Genomic DNA, 25,464 nt, shown 5'->3' on the forward strand with positions numbered 1-25,464 from the left:
CCCATGCGAAGGGAAGTCTTTTTCGATCTCTATGGTTACGACCCTTTCTTCTCCCCCCCTCAGAATCCTAATAAGGATTCCCTATCTCGGGCCTTCCCGCGCTCCCGGCGCCGATTGGATAACCTGGGCTTAGTCCCGCCTTTAGCGCGCGGCATGACGGGAGTCGTAGTTTTCCGCCGAGGGCGCGCACGAGGGGACGATGAGTGGGAGGCGCAGGGGCCCGTCGCTGGCGGAGGGAGATTCCTCTTCTCCCCGGCCGGGAGAAGCGGCCAAGAAGCGAGCCAAGCGGGAGGTGCGCGCCGAGTTCTCTGCGGCCGTGAGGGAGCATGTCCTGAGGGGGAAAGTGGCCGCGGCCTGGGCCCGCAAGGAGGCGCTCGACCACGGTAGGGGGATGCGGAGGGGTCTGCAGCGCCGGGAAGGGGCGGTGAGGAAGAGGGAGCGAGGCGGTGTGGCCCTTGAGGCAGGGGGAGCTCAGTCCTGGAACCCGTTTTGAGCGGCCAGCTGCAAGGCTCTAGTTCTCATTGAGGTGGGAGACCAGCGTCTGGGTTGTACCGCTTCAGACGGCGGGAAGGGAGGAGCGGGCAGCGGAATCCATTGCCGCCTTGCCGGGGGATTATGGGAGTTGTAGTCCAGCACACCCGGAGGGCATCGGGTTGCGGAAAGCTGGGACAGAATGTTGAACTTGGACCCGAGTTCAGATCCTCACTTGGCCATGAAGCTTGTTGGGTGATCTTGAGCCGGTCACCGTTTCTCAGCCTAACCTACCTCGCAGGGTTGTCGCGAGGATAAAATAGTGGGAGGACACCGCATAGGCTGCTGCTCTGAGCAGTTTAGAAGAAGGACAGGGTGATGAACAAGGATGAAGGGGGAGTTTGGCAGCTGTGCCAGAAATGCGTTTGGGAATATGATCTCAGCTCAGTGTGCCTGTCCAGGACTCCACGTTGTGCCACTGGACGCTTCTCCGCCCCCATCCTCAAGCATGCCCTGTCCTTGGCAGGCAAGCTGAGGTGGGAAAGGTTTTCTGAAGGCAGAAAGTTCGGAAGCCGCTACCGTAGAGACCCTGTATCAGTCAAATGTTGCAGCCCTGAATGCTGCCCTTAAAAGTAAGTTCTGGGGCTGAGCCAGGTGCTCGTTAAACCAGTGATTCTTAACTGGGGTTGATCTACAATTTTCTGAAACATTCAAAGCTTTTGCAGTGATATGGGGTGGCAGCATATTTCAGATTTTAGGCAGCCCCTTCTCCCTCCTTGCAGTGGCTTTTGACAGCCAGCTGACAAGTGTTGATAGATACCGCTCACCTTGCCCTGAGGATAAAATCCCAGATCCTAAATTTATCTGTTCTAAAAAGGGGGGGGGGGGGCTACAAGGAAGAAGAATCAAACAGGAGTGCCCATCCCCACCTTTGGCAAAAAAAAAAAAAAACAACAGCAAAAATAATTTTCCATCCGTGGGATTAAATATGTGCGATAAGCTGAGAAAGAAAACAAGGGAGTGGATACTGTAACAGCAACAAAGATAAATGAGAAACAGGTTCTCCAAGAAGTGCCAAATCAGACCTTTGCAGCCAAAGATGGAGAAGCTCTATACAGTCAGTAAAAACAAGACCTGGAGCTGACTGTGGCTCAGATCATGAGCTGCTTCTTGCAAAATTTCGGCTTAAATTGAAGAATGTAAGGAAAACCACTAAACCATTCAGGTATGACCTGAATCATATCCCTTATGAATACACAGTGGAGGTGAGGAATAGATTTCAGGGATTAGACCTGATAGACAGAGTGCCTGAGGAACTATGGACAGAGGTCCATAACATTGTTCAGGAGGCAGCAACTCAATCCATCCCAAAGAAAAAGAAATGCAAGAAAGCCAAGTGGCTGTCTGATGAGGCTTTACAAGTCGCTGAGGAAAGAAGGGAAGCGAAAAGCAAGGGAGAAAGGGGAAGATATATCCAACTGAATGCAGAGTTCCAGAGAATAGCAAGGAGAGACAAGAAGGCCTTCTTAAATGAACAATGCAAAGAAATCGAGGAAAACAACAGAATGGGAAAGACTAGAAATCTCTTCAAGAAAATCGGAGATATCAAGGGAACGTTTTGTGCAAAGACGGGCATGATAAAGGACAAAGAAGGCAGGGACCTAACAGAAGCAGATGAGATTAAGAAGAGGTGGCAAGAATACACAGAAGAACTATACAGGAAAGATCTTAATGTCCCTGATAGCCATGAGAGTGCGGTCACTGAACTTGAGCCGGACATCCTAGAAAGTGAAGTCAAGTGGGCCTTAGGAAGCATTACTAACAACAAAGCTAGTGGAGATGACAGTATTCCAGCTGAGCTATTTAAGATCCTAAAAGATGATGCTGTTAAAGTGCTGCATTCAATATGCCAACAAATTTGGAACACTCAACAATGGCCGCAAGACTGGAAAAGGTCAGTTTACATTCCAATTCCAAAGAAGGGCAACGCCAAAGAGTGCTCAAACTACCGCACAATTGCGCTCATTTCACATGCCAGCAAGGTGATGCTCAAAATCCTACAAGCTAGGCTTCAGCAGTATGCGAACCGAGAACTACCGGAAGTACAAGCTGGGTTTCGAAGAGGCAGATGAACTAGAGATCAAATCGCCAACATTCGCTGCATCATGGAGAAAGCAAGAGAATTCCAGAAAAATGTCTATTTCTGCTTCATTGACTACGCTAAAGCCTTTGATTGTGTGGATCACAACAAACTGTGGCAAATTCTTAAAGTGATGGGAGTACCAGACCACCTTACCTGTCTCCTGAGAAACCTGTACGAGGGTCAAGAAGCAACAGTAAGAACCAGACATGGAACAACGGATTGGTTCAAAATTGGGAAAGGAGTACGACAAGGCTGCATATTGTCGCCCTGCTTATTTAACTTATATGCAGAGTACATCATGAGAAATGCCGGGTTGGATGAATCAGAGGTCGGAATTAAGATTGCTGGGAGAATTATCAACAACCTCCGATATGCAGACGATACCACCCTAATGGCAGAAAGCAAAGAGGATCTCAAGAGCCTCTTGTTGAGGGTGAAAGAGGAGAGTGCAAAAGCTGGTTTGAAACTCAACATTCAAAAAACTAAGATCATGGCATCTGGCCCCATCACTTCCTGGCATATAGAAGGGGAAGAAATGGCAGCAGTGACAGATTTTACTTTCTTGGGCTCCAAGATCACCACAGACGGTGACTGTAGCCAAGAAATTAAAAGACGCTTGCTCCTTGGGAGGAAAGCTATGGCCAACGTAGACAGCATAGTAAGAAGCAGAGACATCACCTTGCCAACAAAGGTCCGTCTAATCAAAGCGATGGTTTTCCCAGTAGTAATGTATGACTGTGAGAGCTGGACTATAAGGAGGGCTGAGCACCGAAGAATTGATGCTTTCGAACTGTGGTGCTGGAGAAGACTCTTACGAGTCCCCTGGACTGCAAGGAGGTCAAATCAGTCCATCCTAAAGGAAATCAACCCTGAGTGCTCATTGGAAGGACAGATACTGAAGCTGAAGCTCCAATATTTTGGCCACCTAATGCGAAGAGAAAACTCCCTGGAAAAGACCCTGATGCTGGGAAAGACTGAAGGCAAAAGGAGAAGGGGACGGCAGAGGATGAGATGGCTAGATAGCATCACCGACGCAATGAATATGGACTTGAGCACACTCCAGGAGAGAGCGGAGGACAGGAAGGCCTGGCGTGCTATGGTCCATGGGGTCACGAAGAGTCGGACACGACTGAATGACTCAACAACAACAACAACAACAAAGCCTAACATTTAGAAATTGGACGATGACTGTCTGGCTGTCATTGAATGTATACCTGAGATCTGTGTGTCATATGCATATATCATCAATATATCTCCATATCAGAATATAATTGCCTTCTCTGGAGTGCCCTTTTCAATGTCCTAATTTTTTATTTGTCAGCTGGGGACAAATTATTTGTCACTATGTGATGATAATGTTGCATACTTGGTGGGTGGTAAGAGAGTAAAAGTTAAGCACCACTGCACTAAACCCTTTGAGTTGCCTACATCACGGAGTATTTGACAGTGCCCTGTGAATTCACTGGAAAGGAGCATATACAGAGTGCTCTTCACCACTGAGCCAGCCTTTGGGTATCTGAGGTTAAGGGATGCAGACTCTGGCTTCTGTTGTATTCCTAGGTTGAGTGTGACATGGCCCATGGCTCCTGTGTGTCTTCATTTTGTAACATTTCCTTAATGTTGTCTGTAACTTTGACTTGAGCCTACTAATTGATGGTGAATGACCAACCTTGTCAAGGCAAAGAATTCTGCATGAGTTGTATGTGCAACTCATTAGCAAAATAAAAAGCAAAGAAGGCGAGATTATTAAAAGAATCTGTTTCAGGAAGCTGTCATCTGTGTTTTTGCTAGAGGCCATTGTGCTGGATCCTGTTCCCTTCCACCACTGCGTCATCCCAAACTTTATTCAAAACGAAGGCTTTTTAGAAGGGCTGCAGAAGGAACTTTTGAGCCTGGATTTCCATGAAAAGTGCAATGACTTGTACAAATTCAAACAGGTATGTATTTGGGATAACCATATCCTAGGATCATAGCAGCAAAAGGGTCCTGAGGACCATCGTGCTACAGGGCGTGACCATAACCCCACTCCCCTGTCCACAGGTCAACCGACATAGTCCACAGTGCAGTGGGTGCCCAGCAGAAACATGTCTGAATATAACACCAGATTCCTTAGTCAGTTTTGCCAAACCAAGCACTACAAAGAGCAAACATTGCCACTCCTCAACAAACTGCTTCAGGATATGTTTCAAATGAGGTGGTATATAAATATTGCTAATCAATAAAGCGCTGACTAGTGACCCAAAGATGTGGTGTTCTTAATAATACAGTATATTGGCAACCCCTTTGTAGAGGAGGGGCTATAGCTTAATGGTATGCACATGCTTTGCACCAGAATATCCCTGGGCCAGTCCTGTCATCTCTAGTTGAAAAGATCTCTGACCTCTGCCTGAGTCCTTAGAGAACAGCTGTTAGTCAGAAGACACAGTACTGAGCTTGATGGACTGACAGCTTTATATGATTATAAGCATGCAGTAATAAGGCAGCTTCATATGATCATATGCATGCTGTGGGCTTCACCAGATCCCAACCTCTCAGAGCATTTTCAGCCTCTTATTTATTTAAAATATTTATATCCTGCTCTATATCAGGATCTCAGGGCGGCATACAGATAAAATCAATTTAGACATTATAAAACAATAAATAATTTAAACAGCTAAAACATATTAAACTGTTAAGCAAGCTAATACCAATTTTAAAATTAAAGCAATAAAACAGTTAAAGCAGTGTGCTACTTTAGGGAATGCATCTAGTCCTCAAAGACTTTGATAAAAAGCCATGTTTTAACTTGGCGCCGAAATGAAACCAATGTCTGCGCCAATCGGGCCTCCAGGAGGAGGGCATTCTTCAACCGGAGTGCCACAGCAGAAAAAGCCCTCTCCCACATCCCACTATAGTGTAAGTCTCGCACTGGTGGGACACAGAGGAGGGCTTCTCCAACAGATCTCAAACCTTGGCATATATAGGGGGAGGCTGTCCCTCTAATATCGAGGTCCCAAGCCGCTTAGGGGTTTAGATGTCATCACTAGCATCTTGAATTCTGACTGGAAGCGTATTGGCAGCCAGTGCAATTCCTGTAAGACTGGTGTTATGTCATCTTTGTAAGATGTTCCAGTCAACGGTCTAGCTGCTGCATTTTGCACTAGCTGCAACTTCTGAGTCGTCTTCAAGGGCAGCCCCACGTAAAGTGCATTGCAGTAGTCTAATCGGGAAGTTAACCAGTGTGTGCACTAGTGTGGCTAGGTTATCCCTGTCCAGGAAAGGCTGTAGCTAGCAGATCAGCTGAAGCTGGCCCCAAGTACTCCAGGCCACAGAGTCCACCTGGGCTCCAGTGACAGAAATTGATCTAGGAGTACTCCCAACCTAGGCACCTGCTCCTTCAGGGGGAGTGCAACCCCATCCAGGACATGTCGCTTACCTGATTCCTGGACTTGGGAACCACCAATTCCCAGAGCTTCCATCTTGTCAGGATTCGGATTTGGTTTATTGGTCCTCATCCAGCCCATTATAGCCTCCAGGCACAGATCCAGCACCTCAGCTCACTCTGCTGACAAGGAGAAATAGAGCTGAGAATCATCAGCGTGCTGGTGACACCCCACCCCAGACTCCTAATGACCTCACCCAATGGCTTCATATAGAAGTTGTACAGCATGGGGGATTAGAATAAAATCCTGTGGCACTCCACATGGGGTAGAACAGGAATCCCCCAGTACCACTCTCTGGAATTGGCCCTGCAGTGACCCCAACTCGCATCCTGCAGAGCTGATCCAGTAAGGTACCATGATCAATGGATCAAAAGCCACTGAGAGATCCAAAAAGATCAACAGGGTAGCATTCCCCCTGTCTTTCACCCAGAGTAGGTCATCAGTCAGAGCAACCAAGACCATTTCAGTGCTGTACCCTGGCCTGAAACCAGACTGAAATGGGTCCAGATAATCGGTTTCCTCCAAGAACATGTGAAGCTGCCCAGTCACCACACGCTTAAGCACCTTGCCCAAAAGGGAGATACTAGGGATGGGACAATAGTTCTCACATACCCCTGGGTCCAGGGTGGTCTTCTTCAGGAGAGGACACACTTCAGCCTCTTTCAAGGCAGCAGGAACCACCCCCTGACAGAGCAAAGCATTTACCACCCCTGGATCCACCCAATCAATCCATCCCTGCTAGATCATATTAGCCAAGATGGACAAAGATCAAGCTTACATGTGGTGGGACAGACTGATCCAAGCATGTTATGTCCAAGGATGGGGCTAAATCCTTACAGAACCACTCCAGGGCTCTCTTCTTGGGTCTTAGAGCCCCCATTCATCCTCTGGGAGGGTTGAGAACTATCCCTCTCCTACAAATCAACTGTTCCAAGACTCTTCCTGTCTGGTGATTTCACTGCTACATCTCCTCCCCACAATATCTCTCTGACCTGTACATCTCCCTTTCTCAGCATTCTCTGTGGCTTATAAAGTTGAAGCAGCCCTCCTGTTTGTCACATGCCTCTACTTTCCCATTCCCTCCCTTATCCAGTCAACCTGGGCTTAATTTCAACAAGCTGGTAGGGGTGTGTGGGAGCCAAATTGCTTCATTGCCTCTCCCAGACACACCACACATGCCAAATAATATTTCTGCAATATACAGAAAACAGGGAGAGGGAACCTTCAGATGTCCCTGGATTGTGAATTAGCATACACCACCCTTGAAGTTGTATAACCATCTTTAGAGCAGCTGCAGCCACTGCTCAACCTCTCCACCAGGAATGCTGCTGAGAGACCAGTATGGCCTCAAGTCATTCCATTTGTGTGCATGCCCATGTGTGTGTTCTCCTTGCCAGACATTCTTTGACATTATTCCTGGAGGAAATGATTGCCCTTCATCATAAAAGCTGTCGTGTGTGTGTGTGTGTGTGTGTGTGTGTGTGTGGTTGGGGGAGGAGCACTTTAGGAAACAGTGTTCTGGGCAAGATTCTCCCTCAAGGGATTGCCAATTAATCTGGTTGCTGCAGTCCTTGTTGTCCTCATGCACCTCTCCTGCCTCTAGGATGGCAACTTAGAGGACCAGCTGGTGATACTCTTGACTGGATTTGGCTCTGGGGCCTCCAGCTGCTGTTCCCTTCTGTAAAATGCACAGCTAAACAATATCAGGATGTTTCTTTTCCCTTAGTTGTTGCCATAAAAACCATTTGGAGAAGAATGCAAAAATTGTGACTTCTTGTTTCCTATTGCATGTGCAAAGTCAGATGACTTGAAGAAGAGAGGAGAGCCTCACATTGCTGCGTTAAGGTAACACCGTCGCTTTGTGCCACGCCAAGGGCTGCTTTGGGTGACAATGGCCAAGTCCAAGGGGCAGGGGCATCCCTGAGTCTGGCATTCAGCCCTGAAAACATAGCAGCGACTGCCACTTTATTCTGCATGATGTTTAGAAAGAAGGAGATGCAGATTGTCCAGACTGGTCTGCTTGTGGTTAATGGTCAGTTGCTGAAGTGGATATAGATAGTGCAGGCAGCCCCTGAACAAGGAGACTTGTTCTCCAAAATGTTGGGCAAGCACACAATAAATAGGGACTTTTGTGATGCAGTCACTTGTTTTTATTTTTGTTAACAAATGGCAAAAGGTCAGGCTTCAATCCACAGGCATCTGAAGTAGTTGAGCTTTTGCAGGCTGCCATTCCACAGTCTCTCTTCTCTTTTAGAAAAGTTCTCTTTGAAGAGTTCCGGGCTTGGCTTTCTGAGGTATCCCAAGTGGAGCTGGAGTCAACTGTCGATTTGTCCTGTGCTAAATATGAATATACAGGTGAGCAAACTCCCTGCAGTGTCCATTGCAGTGATGAGACGGTTGTGTTGATAGCAGAGATTGGGAAGAACGTATCTGAAGGATATCATTGGCATGGGGTTCGAGCAAAAGACTGGAGCCTGGTAGTTTGGCCAGGCATGCCCAATAGACTCAGCCCTGGTCCAGCTGCTTCCCCCTAACAGACACAACGATTATATCACATGTTGTTGCAGATACCCTGCTGTGCCATGATGATGAGCTGGAGGGACGGCGAATTGCCTTCATCCTTTATCTTGTGCCGCCATGGGATAAGAATGATGGGGGCACCCTGGACTTGTTCAGCACAGATGGTAGGTGGGGAATTGTAAGCCAGTTCTTCTGCAACATTTACTTTTATAGAGACGAAGCTCACTGCCTACAAAGTTCAGTAAATAAAGGCTCCACAGTAATTGCCACCATTTATATTCAGTAACAGCATTGCTAACTTACATTTAAGTAAAGGTGCTGCCATCTGTAAGGCTTGCTTTCTCTCTCTCTCTGCGAAAGGAACCAAATTAATGTAACAAAAATAAATGTTATGTAGCTTTTTCTACCACCACCTTCTCTCCTTCAATGTTTTCCTTGCAGCCCCTTTGGTATCCCAAGAACCTCTTGTCTATGAATACCAAACAATCCCTCTTGTCCCTACAATCTCTGATCCCACCCAAGTAACTTGCTTTCGTCACAGCAGTTAAACTGACTGATGACCCTGGCTTAACAGAGGTTAAAACTTTTTGTGAACATTCTGTGATGTTGCATCAGTTGATACCTGTGGACCTCACAAGCAGTGCCTGTTACAAAAATGAAAATACTGGAATATTTACCTCACAAGGCTCCCTTATACTGCTAGGTTTACTCACTGTGGTCTTTTCTGCCATTTGAAGTTGCCTGTTCTGTTATTCTGAGTTTCATTATGACCAAAGTTTGTTTGCATCAACCATTGCTCAGAGGTGGAGTACATTCTTTGCATGCATAGGTGCTTATGTTCAATTCCCAGTATGTCCACATTAAAGATACTAGGTAGCATAGCAGGGCTGGGGAAATCCTCTCAGGCCCGGGGGCCAAATCCAGTCTTCCTGGGGTTCCAATCTGGCCCTCTGGTGTTTCCCAAATGGCCACACCCCTTCCCTAGACCCCATCCCCTTCCCCCAACCACCAATCATTTGGTGGTTTCCTGGCTTTTGAGCCATTTTTTCTCCATTCTAAAAGGTTGAAATGCCTCTCCTAAGGCTGAGTTACTGGCAGGAAGAACTTTAAACTAAAATAGGTTGTTAATTTTGGTATTTGGAGCCCATCCCACCTGCCACTGGAACGCGGCCCCCAAGAGCTTCTCCACAATGAAATTCAGCCCTCAGACTGAAAAAGGTTCAGCACCCTTTCCTTGGAGAGTCAGTGCTGGTGAGAGCAGATCTTGCTGGGCTTAATGGACCAATGCAGTTTCATATCATAGAATCATAGAATAGTAGGGTTGGAAGGGGCCTATAAAACCATCGAGTCCAACCCCCTGCTCAATGCAGGAATCTAAGTCAAAGCATTCCATATGTTTATAACCACTGGAGAAGCTTTTTTATTTGCTAGTGCAAACTTTGGGCATCTTGGTTGCTCGCTATTGACTAACCATAGTGGGCTCCCCTGTATCTTGGGCATGGGAGTGCTTATGGGTCATGGTGCGTGACTTCAGGCCAGGGCTGAGTCTTGGCACTTCTTAGTTTACAACTAAAGCACTGCGTATGAGCCTGAATGTACCATCCCACAATGGATTGAATGCTATCTGTCCCCATAGGCCATGGATGCTATCCATATTCAAAGGCCACACAAAAGCAGATAGTTTTAAATGTAAGTAACTGACATAAAGGAGCAGTGAGTGAAATCCTGGCACAAAGTATGCAATTCCTCCCTGGCTTCGCTGTCAGTCTAGAGAAATATGAGTGGGTTATATTTCCAGATTTAATTACTCAATTGTGCATGTTGTGTGATGCTTTTCCCCCCAGTAGATAACTTCGAACCTTTGCAGATCATCAAGTCGATCATCCCTTCATGGAACTCACTCACTTTCTTTGAAGTATCACCAGTCTCTTACCATCAGGCAAGAAACCTCATTTTGTTCTCTACCTTCTCTGCATGTGCACCTCCATCATCTCTGGTCTTGGTCACCCTGAATTCCCCTTCCAGTGCCTTGGGTGTGGTGGGCTTTGAGAGTGACCCAGGGAAGGTTGGCCCGGAGCCGCCCTCTCCTAAGCCATTGTATGTGTGGCTCTTGAGTGTATCACGCAAGCTACCTTGGACTCTTGTTTTCTGCCTCCATAGGGAGTTTGGGAATTGGAGTCTGGTTCTCTCTAGGGGGCTGCTGCAATCACTTGCCACTGATGGTAGCAGTTCTCTGTGTTTTCGACGTGGAACTGCCCCAATATGTAGAAAGAAAGGGGGTCTGATTTTTTTTTTTTAACAGCAAAAGGGGTGAATAGTTACATAACTGTGTCTTCCCCCACACCTGTTGCTTATCTCCCTGCAACCCCTGTTTAAAAGAACCTCAACTCAAAATACATATTTTTATTTTCATAAAATAATGAAAAGATGTGATGACTTGCCACATACTTGCCAGTCATCAAAACACTGGAAGGTGGGAGAACATTTTACCTCTTCTCATCTAATGAAGTAAAATCCAATCTGCATGTTTTTACTTATTAATGGAAAGAAAGCGATGTGAGGCTTATTTTCTTCTTCTTGAAGTGAACGGTAAAGATGTAGGAAGGGGACCTAGAATATCCTTGAGGGATATTCTCTCTTCTTCCCCCTGCTCCCATGGCTGTCGACCTGCTGCCATCAGAGTGAGTCCTCCCTACACGTGTCTGATCTGGTAACTGGCTGGCTGGGCGTTATCTGTGGTTGCTCTGTTGGTTCACCTGACTGCTGATGAGTAGCTAGAGCATGAGGACTCCCCCTTGTTCCTGAAAGGGAAAGTGCCAGTGTATGATGTTGCCAGTATTCCTTTTAGGCCTAACAATAGGAAGTCATCAGAAGAGGCAAGACAGCGTTCATAGATCTCCCAATAACAATCTGTTTCTCCCGGGGTGAACCTATTGACCTACCTCAGTGTTTCCCGAACCTCTGGCAGCTTTTTGTTTTCCTGAATTAAAGGCATCCTTCACTGTTATGGCTCTCAACAGGCTGACTTTTAAATTATGGGTGGCTGGTACTGAAAGTCTTACACAGTGTGTTTATGCTCTGTTGCATGCTGTAGTTTGTCAAGAGCCACCAGGACCAGAACTGGGAAATTTCCGCTCTGCTTAGGCTCTGGATTCGACCCATCTGGTCATTGTGCCCTCCTAGACAGGAAGGGCTAAAAAACACTTCCTGTTTGGGCTGGTATTTCGCCTGGGCAACAACAATCTTCCTAGTGCGTTTCGGTTGTTCTTCAGCGACCTGTGAAGCCTATCCAGACCTCCTGCCGCAACTCTTGGTTCGACTTACAACTGCCCTTGAACCCCTACTCCGTGCTTTGGGGTGGGTTTGCCCTTCATCTACTGAGCCAGGAAGCAGACAGGAGCAAGAGAGGCCAGCAGGGGTGTCAGACTGACTCTGTGTCCGAGCGAGGTCCACTGGCATTTCCATCCAGGAGTGCCCAAACCCCCCAATGCCTGGGGTCCCTATGTCATAGCATGGTCACCCATGGACCTGCTTGGTTGGTTTTAGTTTGAGCACTTAAGCTGGCTTGGCAGTTAGCTTTGGTATCGTATTTCATGTTCTTTAGCTGGTAATGTTATTTTCAAATATTGCTGCATCACTCAGTCTTCAGGATGGGGCAAGACAAACCCCTTTGACCTCGGTGGCAGCCCGTAACCCATTTGTGACTTTCAGTCAGTCCCAGTGTCAGTAAAATCAGCGCTAACATGATGTTCTTTTGATCTTACCCCCATCCCAGGTGTCTGAAGTTGTTTCCAAAGAGAAGCATCGTTTGTCTGTGAGTGGCTGGTTTCATGGCCCCTCAGTTGCAAGGCCAGCACGCCATGTTGAGCCCCTCCCCCCACGGATCCCCCATGTCCCTCATGATGTAAGCAAATGTGGCGTCCTCTCCAGCTGTGCTACCCTTCATGTTTGGGCTTAGATGACCCTGTTCCACAATGCTCTTACCACTTAGTTGACAAATTGAGGGGGAACCTCTCTTTCTGAATCCACCCTGGTCTCTCCTCCTCTTTGCCACTAGGCTGCCACATGATCAGCTTGCAGGAGCAAGAATCCCTAACAACTGAAATCAACGCCACTACGAAATGGTGTATTTAATAGAGATTGCCAACTGGCAGCCCACAGGCAAAATTGCCAGCTACCAGCCCTACCCTATTTTAATCCAAAGGTGGCACAAGTTGGCCCGCGTTTTCATTTATAAAGTAATAGGGAAAAAATATTGTAAAAAGTAAAGTGGGTCCATATCTTCATAGTACAGGCCTCCAGATCTTGTACACGACACATCCTCTGTGCCCAGGGTTGTGTCTAAGCCAAGAGTTTGCAGCAGTGTGCCAAAAGCATTCTGTGGTATTAGGCCAGGCGTTCAACTTCCTGAGAGGCGATTTGCATGTCACAGCAGCAATTCCTTGGTTATTTAATGTAGGAATTACCAGGGACGAGCAAAGCGTGCAAGGCATTTTTCAATTTCAATTAACCCACAAATTCCCTGTTTCTGGGTTGTTTCATGACACCCAAACCAAAAATGTTAACCCAACAATTGCCCGTGGTTTGTTGTTGGGTTAACCCTGGGTTCTTTAACCCATAAGCAACCCAGAGTTTCTGAGTTCAGAAATCACAGAATTGAAAATGGAAATGTTTGCATGCTCTGCTCGTCCCCAGCAATTTCTGGGTTAAAGAATCCAGGAATTGCTGCCATGACGTGCGAACTGGTTCTGAGAATTGCAGGATGGCACTACACATGGCCAGGAGGAAAACGCAGCATTTCCAATTCTGGGTGTTTCCACATGTGGTTTTATTGTGCAATTGACCTACGTCATTCACAAAATGTTGTGGGGGAATCCGGACATCACCGTTTCTGTTTTGTAACCCTCCCACATTTTCCCACTGCTTCTTCCATATTTGTTCTTTCCACAAAATCCATTAAGGAGGAAAAGACAGAATAGTTGCACAGTGTCATGATTGGTAGTGCTAGGAGCTGTCTGACTGGAAGCACCCCTGTGTTTTTCCTGATAAACCAGCTTGGTGTGCTTGCAGGGAAAACTGGGAGGGCTGGAGAGAGACACTTTACCCTGCCCCCTGATTCTCCCCTGCAAATGTGCCCCCCTTGTGTTTTATCATCTTTTTTTCCCTACTGAAATCAGGAGTGAGCTGAGCTGTGGGGAGAATGGCTTATGGGGGCATTTGCAGGGGAGGATCAGTGGGGCCCACTACTTTTTCCCCCCTGCAAAGGATCCCTCTGCCTCCGCATTCACGTTACCTCAGCAAACATGAGTTTGGGAACATGCATTTGCCGAAGTGATACCTAGTTCCAGCCTCAGCTTTAATTTTAGAAATGTGTTTCTAGCAGTTACGGCTGTGAAGATATGCTTGTAGGTCACACCCACTGAGATCTCAGAAGCTAGAAAGGTAGCTAAATAATGTTTTCAGTAATTGTGGGGGGAGGCCGTCCGTGTCCTTTCCCTCATCATGCCCAGTGAAACTTGCCTAAATTATGCAAAACAGCAAGTGTTGCAGAATAAATTATGCAAAATGAGATTGTGCATATTGTTCAACCTGTACAGTTTATGCAGGCTGCGGGATTCCACTTTTCTTGGTGTAGACCTTTAACTTTATAAAAAGTTCTTCCAGCCCAGAATTAGAAATTATAAAGTTATAAATTCTTCCAGCCCAGAGTTAGAACATGTGCTCCATATACATAAAGTCCTTTCTAACTGATGGTTCCAACTTGACTATGGCGCTTAACTATACTTTTGTTTCTCCCCGGCAGTCTAGAGAGTGGAGTGGCTCCCTAGAAGATAGAAGTTGGCCATCCCTGGAATATAGAAGAGTAGAGAGCAATACAGGGTACTAATAAAAGCCACAACCCTTGAGGTCTAGAAGCTGTCCAGTTTCTGAGCATTCACTAAGCTGTAATAGTTAAGTTGGATCACGTTTTTGAGTAACTCTGGGGCGAAGTAGTTTCTATTGGAGCCCAGCCAGTATGTTTGAACACACCACAATGTGCATCACAGATGTCAGCACTCTTGGCACTGATGGAGAATGTGCAGCCCTCCAGATGTGGTTGGACCACAACTCCCATCATCCCTCACCACTGCCGAGGGCTGGGGTTGATGGGAGTTGCAGTCCAACCACATATCTGAAAGGCCACACATTCACCACCCCTTCCTTAAGATACAGACTGCGGACAGGAAGGTTTTCTTTTGGAATGGCTTGTTTTGGTGCCGTACTGGAGATTTTATTGGGCTACTCCTCTCTCCTTTTAATGTTTCCCTAGCATGAAATCTTGTATGACTGGATCAATCCCATTTATTTGGACATGGATTCCCAGGCCCAGATCCAAGAGGAATTTGAGGATCGGTCTGAGATCTTGCTGAAGGATTTTCTCAAGGTGAGTGTTGGAAACTCACCTTCTACCCTGCAACATCACTCAGTCCTTTCTGGGCAATAGTGCGGTGAGGCAGAAGTAGGAATCTTTATTTCCCTTTTTCTTTGAGAGATCTACAGGGTAGCTTGAAAAGTCTTTTATCGTTTCGGCTTTATCATCTCACATCACAATCTGACAAGACAGCAACCTCCTGAAGTCAATGCTATTCATGTGCCCAGTTAGAACTGTTTGTGTGCATAGTCATTCTTGACTATGCAGTGACTGTGGGACTACATTCCACTGAAAGATCTTTCAAAATACTTTTTTGATTGGTGCTAGTTACTAGTACTGGGAGTTCTTCCATCTGTTACATTATGGCTTTTAATTTGATATTTTTACATATGTTCTGGGAAAGTACCAGTGGAACAAAGATGGGTTATCTGTGGCCAAAATCAACTGGAGGATCTAGTGCATTATATTTAAATTTGCCCATTCTATGCAGGTTGAAGAGAGAGATCTTTGAAAGCTTTGACTGGTGCAGGGAGAGGGGGCATAACCACTCCTGCAGAACCTGTAAAATTTTCTCTTGAGTGCTACTAATGCCTATGAAACACAAAAACAGTGCAGCCCTATGCATGTGTACACAGAAGTAATCTCAGCATGTTCAATAGGGCTTACTCCTGTGTGAACTCTTTATTTTTACTTTGGCAGCAAGAATGATCAGAAAGAGGGAACTAGATGTGCTGTGGAGATACAGAGCTTTAATTTGTATTAAAGCTTGTTTCTTTCTACCCCTGCAATACATGCATGTTTTGATGTAGGGTTTGAACATAGAATTTTCTATTACTGTATGTATTTGTTTATGTATTTGTCATTGCCTTTGGCTTGAAAATGAAATTTACCTTGGAACAAAGAGAAATATGTTCTTAAATCTGTTGTTTCTTGCCCTGAGAATTTTGAGATGAGGGGAAGCTATTCATTAAGCTTCTGTACCTGTGCATTTAAGAAATGCCTGGAAAGCCATAGGCAACAAGAAATTGCATGCAGGTGGGGTGGGCAGGCTGGTAGGGGAGAGGGATTGCTTCATTCCTCCTCTGATAGTCCGCTATGTAGGAAGGGAAGCCTCACTCTTCTTCTGCCAGCCAGTGTGCTTGGTAGAAGGCACATTTGTTATTAGCCTGCTAAGAGGCTAGTATCTTGTGCTTCCATTGTGGCTGTGGAGAAGTTAGCTTCCCACCTCCATGGCCAGCATGGAAACGCAGGATGCTAGACTCTTTAGTTAAGAAAACTTGCAGGCTAGTAACTTTTCTTGCCCTACTGACAGGGCTGAGTTAATGCAGTAGTTTTTAAGTTTATAGTGTAGCCTTTTAAAAAAACAGTAGATATTCTAAGGGGTGTTGTTGTTTTTTTTGAAGATTTAGGAATAGCTTTGGGTTCTGTTCTCTTTTGGAACAAAAACCACCCACAAGAAAAAACACATGTTCAAGTTTTATCAGTGTTGTAAACTTTGGAGAGTATGGAGATGCTGTCTGTGGGTTATGATTATTGTATCTTATTTGTTTTTGTATTTATACAATTAAAATCTTTATTAAGTAGTAGATGTTAAACCAGAATGTTGTCATAAGTTTGATACAATATGCCTCACACTTGGCAGATATTTAAAAATAAATGGATGTTGACACGAGTGCTCTTTCAAAGCCTTGTTTCTTGCCTTCCTTCACAGCATTTCCCTATCTGGAATCAAAACATTTGATTAGGTTGTAGGCTTCAGCAAGATGAGTTTAGTGGGAAAAAATGTTGTTTTTTACCCCACAGTTCAATACAGGCCTTTAACAATTAAAAAATAAAACAGCAGCACTTTTAGCTGCAACAGAATCATTGAGCCATTTTAAAGCCATCAATTTAAAAGCCATGAAAGGCCTGGAAAACCATGAGGCATTTGGCGCTCCAACTCATTTGTGTGCACAATCTTGATTTAGCTGGATCCATTTGGAGCAGCTTCCTACTTTTTCCAGGGCAAAAGCAAAACACAAATTGAAGAACTAAAGCAGTGTAGCTAATACTGGTTTGGTAGAAACATGGAGTTGCTGTGCACTCATCAGGAAATACTTTCCTGGTGGTACCTAAGATACCAGAGGGCCGGCCCATTGGAGTCTGGAATAGGGCCTTTAGTATTGTAGTACCCATGCTCTGGAACTCCCCACCAGCACAAATTTAGACGGGCACCAAGTCTTCTGGATTTTCAGTGTGTATTGAAAGCTTCCTTGTTCCAACAAGCTTTTCTAGAGTTGTAATCTTGTCTTTTTCTTGCTGTCATGTTACTGTGTCTCCTAGGTTTTATACAGTATTTTATTATGGCTTTATACTGTATTGTTTATCACATATAAATTTATTTGTAATGTAAGTGGTGGATAAACATTAATCAATAAAGGCTGTTTCAATGTGCTTGGTTCCTAGAGAGACAAGTTTCAGCTGGTCTGCGAAGCTCTGAAGAAGGAAGAACTCAGATGGAGCAGCAGGGGGCCCCCTAACAAAAGGTTGGGCTGCCTCAATCTATAGATCTATCGCACCTCACTTCTCTTAGGTGAACAGAGCTCAGCCTGGCTAATAATCTCTGCTATGTCTATTTGACCTGTGATGTAATTTGGGTATCTCACTGGGAATTTGGCAGACGTCAGTTAATCCATTTGGTAGCCTTCGTGGTTATAGCCTTCCAAATGTATGAGCATTGTGGCTTGAAATCCCAGTGGGGGCTGAGTAGGACTTCTGTGGGTCAAGAGCTGGGACATCAGCATTTTGCAGGATTTCATGTACCTTCCCCATTGCTAATATGCCTCTGTTCCTGCCCTTAAAGAGAGAGCCATTGTGGTATAGTGGATGGAGTGTTGGGCTGGCATGCATATTCCTGTCATGGGCGAAGTGCAAGACAAGGATGCCATTTTTGTGGTAGACCCATGTCACTCGAAGTGCAATTCTGTCCTTTAGATCAGAAAGCTCTGAATTCAAATCCATGCTCGGCTGTGAAACTTGGGCCAGTCACATTCTCTCAGCCTAATCTACCCAATAGGGTTTTTGCAAGGAGAAAATTGAACTTAAGCTCACATACACCCTCCTGACCTCCTCAGAGACAGGGTAGTACAAATGTGATAGGCCTATGAACTGACTTCTTGCCCACCCTGCATAAAAATGCTTTGAAAACCGGCATCTCAAAAAAAAAAAAAGATTGCCAAGGACCCAGCACGTGCTTTGTTTGCCTAACGTAATCTCTAGTTATAATTTGGGTTGTTTTGGTGCAGAATTTTAACACTTTATTTTGAAGGGGCACTGAGGGTGCTGACCCATTAGTAATGCTTGCTGTCATTTTAGGCACTATGAAAAAGCTGAAGAGGCAAGCCTGCCAGCCACCTTGAAGGCCTGCATGGAGCTCTTCCACTCAGAGGCCATGTTCCTGCTCCTTTCCAACTTCACAGGCTTGAAGCTGCATTTCTTAGCTCCTGGGGAGGAAGAGGAAGGAGGAACAGCTGCAGGAGGGGATTCTTCCAAATGCGCACAAGGGCAGAGCAGTCAAGAAGAAACTGACAGAGACTATGTAGAGCAGCCTGGTAGAATCTCGGAAAATGAGGACCACAACAGAAACAGCAGTATGTAAAAACAATCCAGATTTAGTTGCAGTGACCCTTGTTCAACACAGCCCGTTTATGATGTGTCCATTGTGAAATGCTTGGGGCCCAGTTCCTAATCACAGCTGTGCGGTTCCATTTTGACTGGGGTAGTTTGTTCAGGATCACATTAGCCGCACAAGACTGTCATCTGCTGATCCATTATCATTTGACATAAACCAAGTCACTGTTCTGAAGGTTGTTGGCTACACAATAGGCAATATGCCCCCAAACTGACAAGGCACTGCATTTTTATCTCATTGTTGTTTATTCAGTCAGTCGCTTCCGGCTCTTCGTGACTTCATGGACCAGCCCATGCCAGAGCTTCCTGTCGGCCGTCGCCACCCCCAGCTCCCCCAAGGTCGAGTCCGTCACCTCCAGAATATCATCCATCCATCTTGCCCTTGGTCGGCCCCTCTTCCTTTTGCCTTCCACTTTCCCTAGCATCAGCATCTTCTCCAGGGTGTCCTGTCTTCTCATTATGTGGCCAAAGTACTTCAGTTTTACCTTTAATATCCTTCCCTCAAGTGAGCAGTCTGGCTTTATTTCCTGGAGTATGGACTGGTTTGATCTTCTTGCAGTCCAAGGCACTCTCAGAATTTTCCTCCAGCACCACAGTTCAAAAGCATCTATCTTCCTTCGCTCAGCCTTCCTTATGATCCAGCTCTCGCAGCCATAGGTTACTACGGGGAATACCACTGCTTTAACTATGTGGACCTTTGCTGTCAGTGTGATGTCTCTGCTCTTAACTATTTTATCAAGATTTGTCATTGCTGTCCTCCCAAGAAGTAAACGTCTTCTGATTTCCTGGCTGCAGTCAGCGTCTGCAGTAATCTTTGCACCTAGAAAGACAAAGTCTGTCACTGCCTCCACATTTTCTCCCTCTATTTGCCAGTTATCCATCAAGCTGGTTGCCACCATCTTGGTTTTTTTGAGGTTTAACTGCAACCCAGCTTTTGCACTTTCTTCTTTCACCTTTGTCATGAGGTTCCTCAGCTCCTCCTCGCTTTCAGCCATCAAAGTGGTATCATCTGCATATCGGAGATTGTTAATGTTTCTTCCAGCGATTTTAACTCCAGCCTTGGCTTCATCAAGCCCAGCACGTCGCATGATGTGTTCCGCATACAGGTTGAATAGGTAGGGTGAGAGCATACAACCCTGCCGTACTCCTTTCCCAATCTTAAACCAGTCCATTGTTCCGTGGTCTGTTCTTACCATTGCTACTTGGTTGTTATACAGATTCCTCAGGAGGCAGACAAGATGACTTGGTATCCCCATACAGGCTTTTAAAAATAGTTACTGTGACGAGCGCTGTGATTCCTTGGGAGCACCGAATGTTGTATTTGGGCACAGATTCCATTTTGTAACCATGTTTCTAGTCCTTATGGCTGTGAAAATGGGCAACAACTGCTGAAATTTCCAAAGCCAGAAAGGTGGCTGAATGTCCTACATAGCTCCTTGCCCCTCCCCGCGACTAGCAAAACCAGAATGAATTATGTAAAATGCAAGCAGTTGTGCAAATGTTGAGTTTTTGTACTTTAGAGATGTTTTTGAATTCAGGTTTCCTTGTTGCTAAGTTTGTTTACCAGGGCATCAAATTGTGTTCACCTTGGAGTATACACAACCCTGTTGGTAGGGCCTCTTGTTCCCCCATCACTCCTGCAAAAGATGGGATTATGCATTGGTCTGGCTTAAGGTACACCATCTGTGATCTTGCACTTGGAGAGAACAGCGAGAGGCTTTGGAAGCAGGGCAGTTCTTCACACCTCCACCCTTCCATATCTCTACTGCCTTCGCTTTTGCCTGGGTGTGAGCAGCTGAGGTGCACCATAAAAGGAAGGGCTCTCTACTTCTCAAAGCCTCTGTTGCTGTTCATACTAGGGAGAAAGGGTTAAAGAGCCCTTTGCCTGTATCATCAGCTTGGATGAAAATTGCTGACAGTGCATAATAGTGGGTGAGGAATCCTTCAGATCAGAGGCCAGCCTGAATTCTAGATGGCAGACCTGTGAGGTCTGGATTTGGCTCTCAGTCCTCCACTTGCCCATCCTCTATCCTAAGCATACAGTGTGACCAGCACCGGATGAAGAGAGTACCTGTTGTCTTTCCCCTCAGGCTCAAGTGTCCCTCTGTGTACTGGAGAGCTGAGACGTTGGACAAAGAGTTGCTACACCCTCATTCATGATGCCCAAACGACAGAGTTTGCCCTTGACCTGCTGCTGTTCTGTGGGTGTGAAGGTTGGTTTCATTTTAAACTGCCACAAATGTCTTCATTCTCACAGCCTTTGGAGGCTAAGAATTGGACTAGATCTCATTTATACTGCTGCTAATACCTTGTTTTTAGTCAACAGTGACTTGCGTAATCTAAAGACTAACACATTGCTCATGACACAGGCAATTGGATGACTAGAGTTCACGTCATCCGATGCTTTTACCATAATACATTTGTTAAGACTTGTGGCACTTCAGTAGTTTCTGCAATAGATGTAACACAGCTGTCCCTATGGAAATTGTTTTTATTTATGGCCTATGGAAATTGTTTTTACATTTGTTTTTTAAAAACACAAGCCATCCCTACAAGTACATTTGGTTAGTGCACAGCCTTTTCTTGTGGCCCGTTTTAGTCCAGACAACTTGGGTTGAGCAGTGGTGTGGGGATTTGCTACAGAACTAGTAAATGATGCTGATTTCTCTTCTTTTTTGAGATTGGGATGTGGAAGGTGGTGGCTTCACTTCATATATTGCAAAAGGTGAAGATGAAGAGGTAAGAAGTGCTCTGGTTTTGTTTTTTGAAGCCAAAGTGAGCAACTTGATCAGACCACAGCCTGTTTTGAAAGCTGTTTCATTGAACCCTCTCGTGGGAACATCTGACGCACACGCCTGGCATGTGTCTGCCCTGGTGGGAGCTGGTGGCACTTTCTCCTTGAATTGTCAGTAAAAGGCATTACCTGCTTCTCTTTGTGACAAAACACATCACTTGAAGGGAAGAACATGGACTCAAGGCACCTGTCAAGGGGCCTTAACTTAATATCATCATGCCTTAAGAGCAAGAAAGGTGGGGAAGGACCCTGGTCTTGCTGCAGGACAGAGCAAGCATGCAGTGTTGCTCACACAGTTTCAGTGGAATTGGGTAATTGCCAACAGATGTCAGTGTCTGGGGTCTAGCTACACTGAGGCCTTTCCTAACATACACTGAGCAGGGAATTATTATTACATATATTTACTTATTCTGCATGGTAGCTTGCATGGTTCCTTACAGAAGAATTTGGATTTTATTTTAGCCCAGAATACACAAGCCTGCTCAGAAATGTAATGCTAGGTGCTTTCTTTAATCTGAGGCTGATGGAACTCCCATCTCGTAAACACTGTCTAAAAAAATAATACTTCTAGTTTGCTTCCTTAACCCTTCTTGTTTTGTTCTCTCCAAGCTGCTGACAGTTAATCCAGAGGCCAACTGTTTGGCCTTGGTTTACAGAGATCGAGAGACACTGAAATTCGTGAAGTACATTAACCACCATAGTTTGAAGCAGACAGCAACACAGCCTGAACAAACTGGATTCTGGGACTTCTGCTTTGCTTACTATGAATGACTGACGGGCATGGAGTTGTGGTGGAGGATCATCTCTCCTACTAAAAAGCTCAGTGGGGCAACTTTTGTTGTAGTCTAAGATCTTATTATATCATCTTTTTTTCCCAGCCATCTTAACAAAAGTTAATTCTGTGCCTTTATCAAGTGCCCCGCTGCGTCCCTCTATGAAACTTGTCTTTATCCGAAGCCATTCATGGCCTCTTAATTCTGAACTACATACAGGTTCCTGGCTAGCAATGAGAGCTTCCAATTAGTGTTTCGGCTGGGGCTTACACCTAAGCAGCCTCAAAGGGCAAAGCAGCAAATGAAAAAAAAACTTGTACTCCCCTCTCCCCCAATATTAATTTTGCAAGCAGAAACCATAAAAGGCAGGATTACTAAAAGTGTGTCTGGGGGGGAGTCCCCTTTTTGGGCTAATTACTTGGCAATTTAGAGTGTGCACTTTATTCCCTGCAGCAGTCTCTCGTCCTAAGAAGTGGGAGGAGAGGTCAAGTTCCTTGCCATCTTTTCTTGCATGTTTCTGCTGTGTGAAGTATGTAGTTTTCTTCTTATCAGTGGTGGGAGTGGGAGATGCATCTCGTACCTCTCCAGAAGAGTACGTTTGCTCTTCCTATGATTGCTTATGGTTACATGATCATTTTAACGAGCTTCAGTTCCTCCAAGACAGTAATATCAAGACTGAAGACCATTTTTTTCCAGACAGAAAAGGAAGGCTGACCAGTTGTGGCTTCTGTGGAGCTTAGATATCGCTGCTGATTGCTCCTTGTAAGGCTATACCAGACTGTCACAGCAGGCATGGTGAAGGCACCGTGCTTCTCCCCAAGAAGATGCCACAGCACCAATGCAACTAAAATTAGTCATGAAGCATTGGAATCAAAGAAACTCTTTGGTGGTGACTGAATGCAAGGATTTCTTAGCAGTTGGAGCTGTCAAAAAAATCATAATCCCAAAGTTGCAGTTCAAAGCTCAATTTCAAACAGGCCAACGTCCTACTGTTACAACTTAACTTGCCTCTTGACAAAACAGGGACCTCAGAGTAGCTTATAACAACGGTTATAAATACGAAGGAGGTTTTAGTATATACTTGTTCTTTGTTGCGCCATATAAGACTGGATTGCACTTTCTCAGCATCATATAGAAGAGACTGAATCATCCCAGGAGGACTTTTCAAAATCAGACAAGAGGGAAATTGAGGTCTGTTTGTTTTATTGAAGAGTCTAAGTGCTGCAAAATACTAGTAATTTAATAATGCCTTTACATAGCTATATAAGCTATGGGAGGTTCTAGACTTTGGTCCATTCTGTGGAAATCCTATGATATCTCTGCTAGCATGATGTTTATAAAGAAGGAGTTCAGTGTTTCTCCTCTCTCTTCTACCACTGCAGTAATGTGTGGCTTCCACTACATTTATTATTGTAATTCTTCTTCCTAGGAGGGTATGCACACATTCTACTCCACTGGGTTTCCGCTTACCAAGAAGTCGCTGGAAGCTCATCTGTATCTGCTGCTACACCTTTTTGTCCATCTCACTGGGTTGGCAGCCAGTCCAAAAATCACCCTAATGTTTTCTGCTCCAGTCTCTGGTCAAGAGGAAGTCGTTCCCATGCGCATTATTTTAATTAGCATATTGACACTGTTGTTCTTAATGGCATCCCGGCAAGCAGCAATCACCAGCATCTTAGGCTTACCAACTGGGGAAGGGAAAAAAAGTAAATTAACACTGTTATATTCCATGTACTCAAGGGTACATAAGCAAATGTTCTTTTTGACCTTAAGGCTGTAATCCTATACCCACTTACCTAAGAGTAAGCCCCCCTGAATTCAATGGGACTTACTCTTGAGTAGACATATATAGGATTGCACTGTAGAAACAAAGGGATAGAAACAAACGGCTGGATTTGCGCAATAATTTAAGGCAAAGACCACAAATTTTCTGTCTTGAGAGGGCCTCTAGTGGTCATGGCCATTAGAGCGCTTTTCAAAATGGGTCTGCTTCAGAGCATGATGAAATATAAATGTGATCATGAGAAACCACAGCTGCATGACAGGGAACTGTCACTGCAAAGCTTTTTTTTTTTTTTTAACTATCAAAGATGGTGGTGTCAACTGGCCCTAACCCCTGATTGGGAAACTCAAATTGTTTTCTTCAACATCCGAAAAATCCAATTTAAGTTACAGAGATAATGCAATAAGACGAAAAATCCCTTCAAACCATTTTTCTCTATACAGTTTGTTACAAGGGCAATACAGTTTGGTGCAAGAGCAAGTTAAATCCAAAGAGATTAGGAAAACTACCTTCCTTGCTCCATACACAATTGACGCTGGGAGAAAATAAGAGAACATTCTCCAAAGTCGTAATTCTGGTTAGCGTTGTCAGTGGTATAGATCAATTAATACATTGCCAGTAAAGATAGGGTAATGGGTTCCACAAAACTGTTTCCCCCTTTGGAAAGAGGTTCCCCGTTTCAGCAATTCTGCAGGGAGCACTGGCCCAACATTTGCCTCATTTGGCACTTCTATGTGCAGCCCCACCCTCCCTTTTGGCCAAGAGAAGAGAAGGATTGGGTTCTACATGTATTGCACTGGGGAAGAGGACTACTGTTCACAGTGGCTTATAGTGTGATACACAGCATGAAATGCAGAGGCCAATCTGATCCGCCCCCTCCCTGGGCAAGAGGGAATGGATTGCATGCTGCATATCACCTCCCAGCAAAACTACAGCGTCAAGCAGGATCCTTCCCCTTCTCTTGGCAAGTGCTTTGTTTCTAGTAGAGGACTGTTCATTACACTTCATACCTTTCTCTGTGAAGTACAAGTTCCATGAAAATGTGTCTCACGTAATATGTTCAGAATGAAAGCAATAAGGGACCCAGTACTTAGCTATGTCAAACTAATGCTCATTAATCTCCAGAGAAGAAAGGACATGCCATTATGGCCTGCCTTCAACTGATCTGGTGAACAGCTGTTCCCCCTTTTTCTTCCAGCAGCCTCTCACATACTTGAAACTGCCATCACGTCCCTCCTTAATCTTTCTCACATTATGTTTGAACAACTCAGGAAGCATAATGGCATTGGAAGAACCCTGGAAACTATTTGAGCTCAAACGTATACAACTCAAGGAAAGCAGGCATATAGGGACAGAATTTGGAAGCAGTTCTGGTATTTGGACATTTGCCAAGCAAAGATAGGAGAGTCCACTTTCACAGGCCCTCAGAGAGGAACTGTACACCTGCTGCCTTTCGAAGCTAAGCTGAAGCAGAGCA

The 25,464-nt window shown here is 45.2% G+C and overlaps 2 protein-coding genes across 11 annotated transcripts in view; one reads left to right on the forward strand and one right to left on the reverse strand.

The window, feature by feature from the left end:
- The first annotated feature begins 140 nt into the window (after positions 1–140).
- Positions 141–23,739, forward strand: OGFOD1 (2-oxoglutarate and iron dependent oxygenase domain containing 1). Of its 6 annotated transcripts, none has more exons than XM_084812117.1 (13): positions 141–292; positions 4,406–4,551; positions 7,835–7,881; positions 8,291–8,391; positions 8,604–8,720; positions 10,401–10,495; positions 12,332–12,460; positions 14,867–14,980; positions 17,414–17,493; positions 18,323–18,597; positions 20,728–20,850; positions 21,318–21,376; positions 22,041–23,739. In XM_084812117.1, exons 1-13 carry the CDS (start codon positions 154–156, stop codon positions 22,200–22,202), a joined length of 1,587 nt encoding a protein of 528 aa, XP_084668243.1. In that variant the 5' UTR covers positions 141–153; the 3' UTR covers positions 22,203–23,739. The 6 variants fall into 6 exon arrangements, with proteins under 6 accessions (XP_084668243.1, XP_084668244.1, XP_084668241.1 ...); XM_084812118.1 differs by having other exon boundaries at positions 10,404–10,495; XM_084812115.1 differs by having other exon boundaries at positions 185–383.
- The window catches only part of BBS2 (Bardet-Biedl syndrome 2), a 46,656-nt gene continuing 37,712 nt past the window's right edge, over positions 16,521–25,464 (reverse strand). For 4 of the 5 annotated variants that reach the window (XM_084812110.1, XM_084812108.1, XM_084812109.1 and 1 more), the window contains one exon: positions 22,907–23,892. In XM_084812110.1, coding sequence (XP_084668236.1) covers positions 23,786–23,892 — 107 coding nt within the window. In that variant the 3' untranslated portion in view covers positions 22,907–23,785. Of the gene's footprint in view, positions 16,691–22,906; positions 23,893–25,464 lie in introns of those variants that run through there. The other variant, XR_014784618.1, reaches the window with a different exon arrangement.

Source organism: Heloderma suspectum, chromosome 8 (genome assembly GCF_057233095.1).
Source record: "Heloderma suspectum isolate Gila_16-S chromosome 8, 16-S_ref, whole genome shotgun sequence".
Lineage (NCBI taxonomy): Eukaryota > Metazoa > Chordata > Lepidosauria > Squamata > Helodermatidae > Heloderma > Heloderma suspectum.

Bases quoted from the DNA above. Each gene is read 5' to 3' on its own strand.
- OGFOD1 (XM_084812112.1), top strand. From the start codon at position 200: ATGAGTGGGAGGCGCAGGGGCCCGTCGCTGGCGGAGGGAGATTCCTCT. The intron at 384-4,405 runs GTAGGGGGATGC...TGTTTTTGCTAG, and splicing joins CAAGGAGGCGCTCGACCACG to AGGCCATTGTGCTGGATCCT. The intron at 20,851-21,317 runs GTTGGTTTCATT...TTCTTTTTTGAG, and splicing joins GCTGTTCTGTGGGTGTGAAG to ATTGGGATGTGGAAGGTGGT.